The sequence below is a fragment of the Sturnira hondurensis genome, unplaced genomic scaffold, assembly GCF_014824575.4.
Source record: "Sturnira hondurensis isolate 20B ecotype Veracruz unplaced genomic scaffold, ASM1482457v3 Scaffold0001872, whole genome shotgun sequence".
Classification (NCBI taxonomy): domain Eukaryota; kingdom Metazoa; phylum Chordata; class Mammalia; order Chiroptera; family Phyllostomidae; genus Sturnira; species Sturnira hondurensis.
Genome location: NW_028074503.1, coordinates 24,793,787 through 24,802,451, shown reverse-complemented (window position 1 = coordinate 24,802,451; position 8,665 = coordinate 24,793,787). Strand labels below are relative to the sequence as shown.

The window sequence follows — 8,665 nt, the reverse complement described above, 5'->3', positions numbered from 1 at the left end:
TATTTTTTCAGTAGTTTAAAATATTTCCTCTGTATATTTAGAATCACCTTAGCCAGTGTTACACTTTTTGCTTCAACTACCAAAACACAATTTAGAAAACTCAAGAGGGGAAGAAAAATGTATAGTATGTACCCAAATTTTTGCTTATCATGCTTTAAATTTCTTCGGATTGTCCAACTTTTCTTCTTTTATCATTCCCTTGGAACGCAGGGGACTACGCAGGGGACTTCCTTTAGCCTTCCTGAGGGCAGGGCAGATGACGAGGTCTCTGGTCGCCCTGAACCCATCCTGTCTAACTGAAACCAAGTGCGGCGGGCCCACCAATGACATCAAATATGGGACACCACCCCCAAAGGAGGGCCAGAGCTGGAATTATTCTTTAACAACAAAGAGGGCTAAGGGAAAAGGGCAACCTAGCGCAGTGAGCAGGTGGGGGTGGGAAGTCTGAAGGGCAGGTGGGAAGGTCCTAGCCTTTGAGGTTGCCATTTGTGGGAGTGGTGATGAGGCGGGAGGTGGAAGAAAGCACACAGAGCTGGGGGTCAGAGCAGAGGGCAGAGAATACACAGAGGCGCACACACAACTGCCCTTCGCTGCAGCGCTGCACTTCTAGCCTACTGGGGCTTTTCCCCAACAGAATGCCAATCTGCTCTCCTCTTCAAGTTTTAGCCTGAAACTACCGTCAGCTTCAGGTGACATCAGGTCTCCTGGCCTCACCAACATCTCTGGAAGCCGCGCCTGCAAGACGAGAAAGAAGGTATTGATTTGGTCAGGCTTTCTGTAAGCCGCCGCCAGATTCCCTTACCTGACACACAGCTGTCCACACTGACCCCCATCTCATACGGGAGGCAGTGGGGGGACAGAACCGTCCCTAACCCTCAGATGGGCAGTGATGGAGCCTCTAATTTCCAACTGCCATCTCTCCTTTGAGCATCTTGGTTCTCACAACCCCCTAGCACCTCCATTTCCTCCGGCCACCACGACCCCACTCCCTGGTTTTGAAAACAAGAAAGGGGTGGGGCCTCTCCTTCCACGGCCACACTTTGAGACGCCCTATTTCCCACTTCAGTGGCTGCAGAGCAAGGAAGGGCAATGTGCTTCTCAAGTCTGAGAATTCTCCAAGTGGTCAGGAACTCTTTCCAGATCCAAAACACCCACAAGCTTAAGAAAAAGAATGAGCACATAATGATTTAATTGCCTTTCTCTTTTAATCAAAAACATAGTTCATTACAGAGTTCTCAGGAAAGGTTCAATGATTTTTTTTTAGCCACAGACTTCAACCAGGAAAAAGTATACAGAAAGCCACAAAGGAACTACCAGAACTTTAGCTGACCAGTTTCCCCCAAAGCAGGAGCTAAGAGTGGCTGTCCTCTGGGTGTCAGTGCAGCTGCATTCCGCTGAGTTCAGGAGAGGAGACACAGTTGGGTAATACACCACCAAATCTGTCCCAACCCCCACCGCTTCCTCCACACGGTTCTGCAGCCCACCAAATTTTCATCATCAATGAGCATTCACACGTGTCCTGGAAATCACGTCTGCAGCACTGGCCAGAACCCAAGACCTGGAGGAAGTTTGCCAACTCCATGGTTAGCCTTTAGCCAATCCAAGCCCGCGAGTCCTTCTATCAATGACAAGCAGCCACAGCAACAGCAGCTGGTTACAGCCCTTCCTCTCCAGCTACCAGAGCTGGCCTCTACCAGGACTCCCCAAAACCCCACCCTCAACCCAGCCCCAGTGAAGGGAAATGACGGTCCTTATAAAAGCCAAGTTCATCCAAAGACAGGCTGGAAGAGAACTCTGAAAAAATGCTCCAGCCAAAAGTCTCCTAAGCAAATGGACTAAAAAGAGCCAAGAATAAAGTGAGTGATCACCCACTATGTATTTTCTTGAGTTGCATAAACCATTTTCACTGATACAGCTCAAAGGAATTTCCCTGTGTTGAGCGAAGAGTTAAGAAACCAAAGACCCAAAGTAATGACCTCTAATATCATCAGGCATTTACAGTAAGTTTTCAATCTCTTTCAGTTGAACAAAAAAAATTATCAGCACACAGCACTTCAAGGGACGTTGTCACACAGATGCCAACCCAAAAGTCAGAAGATCGTGACTCCAAAAAGCCTTAATAACCCTTCAACAGAGATGATGGGAAAATAGAATGAAGGCTTTTCCCCCTCATTTTTTAAAAGTATTTATTGCAGCCCCCAAGGTGGTGCTAGGCCTTTGGTTGAATTTAAGTCTTAAGAACACATTATGTAACTTCTCGTCCATAGGAGAATAGTAATAAAATCTCAAGCCTAGTCTCCTTCGAATAACGTGGAAATAAGTAAAAAAAGCCCCCTCGAACAGCAGAGCAAAGATAAGGAAGAAATAAAAAACTGCTGCAAGGCAGGCAAGGTCACTTAAATTTCAGAGCTGGAGAAACTCACCTAGTCCAGCTCCCCCATTTTACAGATGAGGCAACTGAGGCCCAGAGAAAGTTGGCGTTTACAATGACTTGCCCAAGGTCATACATCCAATCAGTGGCAGAGCACAAACTACAGAGTACAGACGTCTGGTCCCAGACCCACGTCACTAGTCTCAGGCTGAACAAGAGCACTGGCTCTGAGACCTACCGAGAAAGCATCTTAAATGCACGGAAAACTATGCACACATCGATAGAGAGAAATGATTGTCTTCACCAGAGTTTTCTCCTCTGTCCTTCCCAGTTAAAAAAAAAAAAAGGGTTCATTCTTTCACTGAAGTCTGATGTTAAAACCCCTGAAAACATCAGCAATTACTTTAGCTCCTCCTTGGGGCAGGATAGCAAACCCTCAATTCTCAAAAAGGCACCTATAGGTCAAAAATACCTGTAGCGGAGAAAGGCCAGAGCACAGGGCTCCAAAGGGGGCACCCAAAAGTGATCCTCTGGCCCTGGCCGGGTGGCTCAGTTGGTTGGAGCATCATCCCTTACGTCAAAAGTTTGCGGGTCTGACCCCTGGTCAGGGCACAAACCTAGGTTGGGGAGTTCGATCCCTAGTTGAGGCACATGCATGAGGCAACCAATCGATGTTTCAGCTCACATTGATGTCTCTCTCTCCCTCTTCCTCTCTCTCTAAAATGAATAAACATATCAGTAGGTGAGGATGAAAAAAACAAGATTCTTTCATTTGCCAAGATTTGTTCTTATGGTTGTTTAGTCTTTTTGCTGGTGTCCTCTAGACAAGGGTACTGCCTCTGGCTACTGGTATCTAATTTAATAATCCCTGTAACCCCGATTTTTCATGTGAGCAGCAGGCAAATGGAAGCAATGAAATCTTTCAAGATCTTGCAAAGGGGGAAACTATGAGTATGACTCACTTCTCTCAACCGCAACTACCCGAAACCGAGCAAGGTTCAGGAAGCACTCTTAAGCAGTCAAATGCCAAAGCACTCAAGTCCCTTTCAATACATTACAGGAAACTTTCCTGGGTCCTGTCTCAGTTTGCCCTGGTATTCAAAGAAAGTATTAAGAAGTTTGATAATCTGGTTTCCTTGCCCAAGTAGCTAGAAAAAAATGAATCAGAAAGGGAAGAAGAACCGCCTAACGGGAGGTACCCTAACAACACACAGGAAGTGGTCACTGTCAGAAAGGGAGAAGGTGGGGGGCTGGAAGGGCGAAAGAGCCAAACATTCAAACCCACAGCAGTCTGCAACTATTTAGTAAAGGCAAACAGTCCTACCTGTCTCAGTCATCCCTGAAGTCGAAGAAAGCTAGGTACACACACAGTAACATATCCAGTAGGTTTCCTGACATACACATTAAATAATTCCATCAAAGAAATGGCTAAAACAAAAAAGTTTTACTGCTTAAATAAGGCAAGTCTGGACTAGGTACAAAATCCCAGTCCACAGTGATACAAAGTAAACAACCTAATAACATCTGGACAAGTGCTAGGGACAAGGCTGGGCCTGAGGATGCTATGAATAAGGCCACTGACTTTTTACAGCCTTACTGATATGTCTTTAGAGAAATTATCTAGCTGTCAGGAAAATAAAGGGGGGGAGGCTTACGCAAAAGATCCTCATAGCCCATTTTCTGCAATCTCGCAAAGGAGGGTCTAGGCAGTTATTTACAGACAGCCATCTGCAAGATGAGTTCTGCCTGTAGAAGAACAAGCTGGATGAGACCAGACTTGGGGTGAACACACACAATACAGTGCACAGACAGCGTGTTGTAAACCTGTGTGCACCTGACACCTGTATACTTTTGTTTAACCAGTGTCGCCCCAACAAATTAAATGAAAATGGGGGGAGGAAGAAACAAGAATGTATTTCTGCATTCTAGCACGTGCCAGTCGTTGCCAAGCCCCACCTACAAGCGCTGTTCCAGGGAAACGCTTCCATTCACCCATTTACCTCAGTGATCTAAATGTACTGTCTCCCCAGCCTGCTGTCACTAAATAAAACGCCAGTGAATGACTTCATGATAAAAACTATGAACAAAAAGGATTCTGCCCTACTCAAAATAAATAGCTTCTTCCAAAAGACTCCCCAAATCGATCTGAACTAATCTGATTTTGCATTATAGATACTGAGTGACCAGTTCCCACCAAACCAGGAATAGGCCCATTTCCCATATGTCTTCAACCTCCACAGACAGTGAAGAACCACCTCGGAAAAAGGTAAAACTTCCCTTCTCCACATGGGTACAATAAAAAAGATAGCTGAATAAACTTTTAATGTAAGATATCTATCATCTGGAAAACAGGATGTTGTAGTTTGCCTTCCAAATTTGTTACAAATACCTCCCTTTACACCACACCCTCCCCCACAAAAACGGATTTTTAACGCAGCTAGTATGTGTTCAGCTAACTCGAATGTTTCAAGCACGGTTATCCTTAAGGCAGCCCACCAACCGGTAACCCTACAACGTTTATAGGAGAAATGGGGCAGGCGACCTGTTCAGTGGTTAAGTCAATACGAAAAATGTGCCACACTCCTGGAAACACAAGGTTACAGGGCAGTGATGTATTGTCACTATCTTTGTTCCTTTGTATGCCAGGGACAGCAGACTGTAAAAAATGAGACAAACAATATCTCACAAAAGAATCTACTTACTGGAAGATCAAGGCAACACCGTGAAGGATCCCTCTGACCGCGCACTGAAAGGCACTGCACAAACGCGGAAGAGGCCTGTGGACGGACTACAAAGGTGCCTAGTTGGCTCATCTCTCACTCAGCTTTCACTGAAACTCATCACTTTGAAAGTCTCTGAGACATGAACTGGCTGAGAAAACTCACCCAGAACCAGAGCCTCACAATAATCAGATTCTGAGAACTGCAGAAACTATTCTACCCTTAAGGTAGCTGTAAAATTTTAAACCTAATGATTCTTTAGTCTTACTCATTAAGGATGACTACATTTAAGAAGTGGAATTACCATTTAACAACTAAGTTCTCAGGAGTAACTGACCATAATGCACTAGATGTTTTCTCAGAACCATGTGACTGCATCTAGATACAAACATACAGCAGTAACTAGAAGCATTTCTATTTACTGTCATGGCTCTTAGCAGAAAGCCACCAAGACAGGCGGCTTGGCTTCAAAGATAGGCTTCTTAGCAAATATTTTCCACAGATGATTACTCACATCTCATGTTTTATTAAACATGAAAATCTTTCTTAAAGTAGAAAAGGAGGCAATAGATTCTATCATAGCATGCTTAGGGTTCTAATCAAATAATCTGGATTTGAAAAATCTGTCACTCTAAAACTCTCTCCTCTCATTTCTACTCTTTGTTCACAGTAAAACTGACCTAAAGTCAATAACTTCTACAGAATAAAGGTATCTTTTTAAAAACCTGCCAATAAAGCTTAAATCATCAAACTTTTACAGACTGAAATGAAGTCTTTAACAAAAGTATTTGTAAGTACTTAAGAGTACAAATAAGTTGGTAGAGAAGTTATTTTAAAAACAAAAGCCATGCAGCTTGGCTCAAGATCTATGTATAAAATCACAGCAATGAACAAACTTAGTGGTTTCAGGGTGGTCATATACAAAGACCCCCTGAGCCAGAAGGTGAGGACCTGCTCATCTGGGTGGATGTAAGGATGACTACCGTGCCTAAGTGCTTCTCAAACACACAACACACCTTAGAATCTTATTATGCTTATAAAGGCCCTCCAAGCAAAAAGTAGAAGCATCTGAAAGATAATCCTCGATTTTATTCCACACTATTTATCCTGCAGACAATCTATTTATCTTATAGACCATCGGGCCTGTTTTTACTACCGTGAAATAAAAGTTCAACAAGCAAGAAGTCTACACGTGACACACAGTGCACACGGGGAAGTCCCGGTAGAGCGCAAGGGAAAAACCAAAGCTGCAGTCCGGGCTGTTGCCTGTCATTTACTAGAAGGTGTCTCACCATGGGTTGGACTCAAAAGTGCAAAAGAAAAAGCTTAGAAATCAAACCTAGAATTCAACTTGGTATGTTGAGATTCGGTTTTATTTATGCTACCAGCTATGAAAAAAAGCATACATATTGTGTCTGTGGTACAGTCATTACATTTTCAACTTTTCTACTTAAATTCTCTATACAAAGTCACTGCCAACCGATATGATCATTGATGGGCAAAGGGCTTAGAATAACCAAAAGGTATAAAAAGTTTGCAGTCTTGCCCCAAGATACAAAAACTGAATTTTAAACAGATTATAACATACATGATTTAACAGTATATGGAAAAAAAGTCACACATCAAATCAAGTACAAAAATACCCAAACTACCTATTATGAACTGTAATGTGTCCGTTATTCTGCACAGTATTTAACACAGAATTTAGCAGTTTCCCAAATGCTCATCATTTAGTTTACGCACTACCACCTTCGCAGACAGTGAGATGTTAGGTGGAGTGACGCTGCTTTAGTGTTTTTAAAAATACAAAACCTTTCCCTATGAATTAATGAAAGAAAGAAATCCCTCTTCTAGGCATCTCAGTAACAAACCCTGTGGCCATAAATCTAGAGGAACAGACACGCTGTTTACCAGGCCCAAGTTACACTGCTCAGTAAACAGTTGTCCAATGGGGACAGCAAGTGTCATTTTAAATGCCATTTCTCTGATAATTTTAAGGAATTCTCAGTATACACAGAGGTTAGTGTTTTGCCTTGGTGAAAATAAAACTGAAGTCACAAGACAATCTGAATGGAAATCATCTTCACTAGTTTAACTTGCAAAAAATATTTTGGATAAAGGATTATAATACATTACTATCTTATTTTTAAACACAGAGTAAAGTTGCTCTTGGTAAAATTAACTCACCCACATGGCACAGTATTTTGGAGTAAAAGATGCTCAACAATAACAACTCACACACAAAATAACAGGTGAATTAACTTTGAGAACTTCTCTGCCTTTAAAATCAGCAATATTGAATTTATTCTGTAGAATAACACACATACCAATGTTCTGCATATAAAAGGGTCTAAGACATTTTAAAGGCCTAAATTTTCCAGCACTGGAATGATTCCTTCATACATAACTGGTGAAGATATAGTAAGAATGTATTTTTCCTGATCTTCAAGCTCTGAGCCATGCCTGAAAAGTTCTAAATAGGAAAAAAAATGTTTTAATCCAGTTTCTGTCTGCTAGGAGCAAGGCAGCAAACATATTTTTCAACCCTTTATGAAAAGATAAAGCAGAACAAAAGTGAAATATATCTTCAGATTACAAACAGGATTGTATTTTATAGTCCACCATCCTGATAACGAATGTTACAGGCCCCAGGAGTAAAAGACCTCAGTCCAGAGGCTGCGGGTCAGCAATAGGCATGGTGTGGAGTACTTCGTCTAGGAGCTGCAGGGCCCGGTGTAAGTGAATCTCAATCCAGCAAGGCGTTTCTTTGATGCTCTGCCTCGGGTAATCCGGTCCCCAGCCTTTCACAAAACTCATCCGGAGTATGCATAAGCGACGAAGGTCATCAACGCCAATTCCAGCAGCAGCTGACAAACCTAATAGAAAATATTTGAAGGACATCAGGGGGACAGGCTGATCTCTTCCCATTCTCCCTACATCTTACGTTAATAATGTGAACAGCTTTCTTTACTTCACTCTCCCCAGAATACAATTCTCTGTCAAAGTGCCAAGAAGTACAGATCTAAACTTCATCAACAGGGACTGGAAATTTTTGACTAAGACAATTGACATTCCACATGAGTCGTCTAGCTACCACCAATTATGAAGTAAATTACTATCATCTACCAACACCCCTCCGATTTCTCTCATTAGAAGTGGAGGTGGGGGGATAAGAAGCAACTCGTTTTTAAGAGGCCATCTATGCCCACACAGTGGTTCTCAGAGCCCTCCAGTCTGTTGGAACAGCCTAGTTAGAGCAAGACGTGACTAGAACGAGACAGCAGTGGTCCTGGTTCCATAAACCTTCTTGGATGACCGACCATGTCTCTCATGTCACAGTGTAATAGATAATATGCAATTACTCAAAAAGGGCAGTAGATGACAATGAGAAATTTAGTATTTCTGGATTCTTCAGTAAAAATGTGTTTATAACATCAAAACTAGCAAATTAATGGTTCAGATGCCCGAATTTTTTTAAAAATCAGATTCTTCAAATGCATATGCATTATCTACCTTTAAATGGTAAACTCCTGAATATCAGTCACAGTGGAGACTCTACACCTGATTTTCCAGT

At 42.4% G+C, this 8,665-nt stretch overlaps 1 protein-coding gene across 3 annotated transcripts in view; it reads right to left on the bottom strand.

Annotated features, from left to right (window-relative positions):
• Window positions 1-1,186: 1,186 nt before the first annotated feature.
• SMAD4 (SMAD family member 4) overlaps window positions 1,187-8,665 on the bottom strand; it is a 65,441-nt gene continuing 57,962 nt past the window's right edge. For 2 of the 3 annotated variants that reach the window (XM_037034373.1, XM_037034383.1), the window contains exon 12: window positions 1,187-7,967. In XM_037034373.1, coding sequence (XP_036890268.1) covers window positions 7,756-7,967 — 212 coding nt within the window. In that variant the 3' untranslated portion in view covers window positions 1,187-7,755. The remainder of the gene's footprint in view (window positions 7,968-8,665) is intronic. The other variant, XR_005064792.1, reaches the window with a different exon arrangement.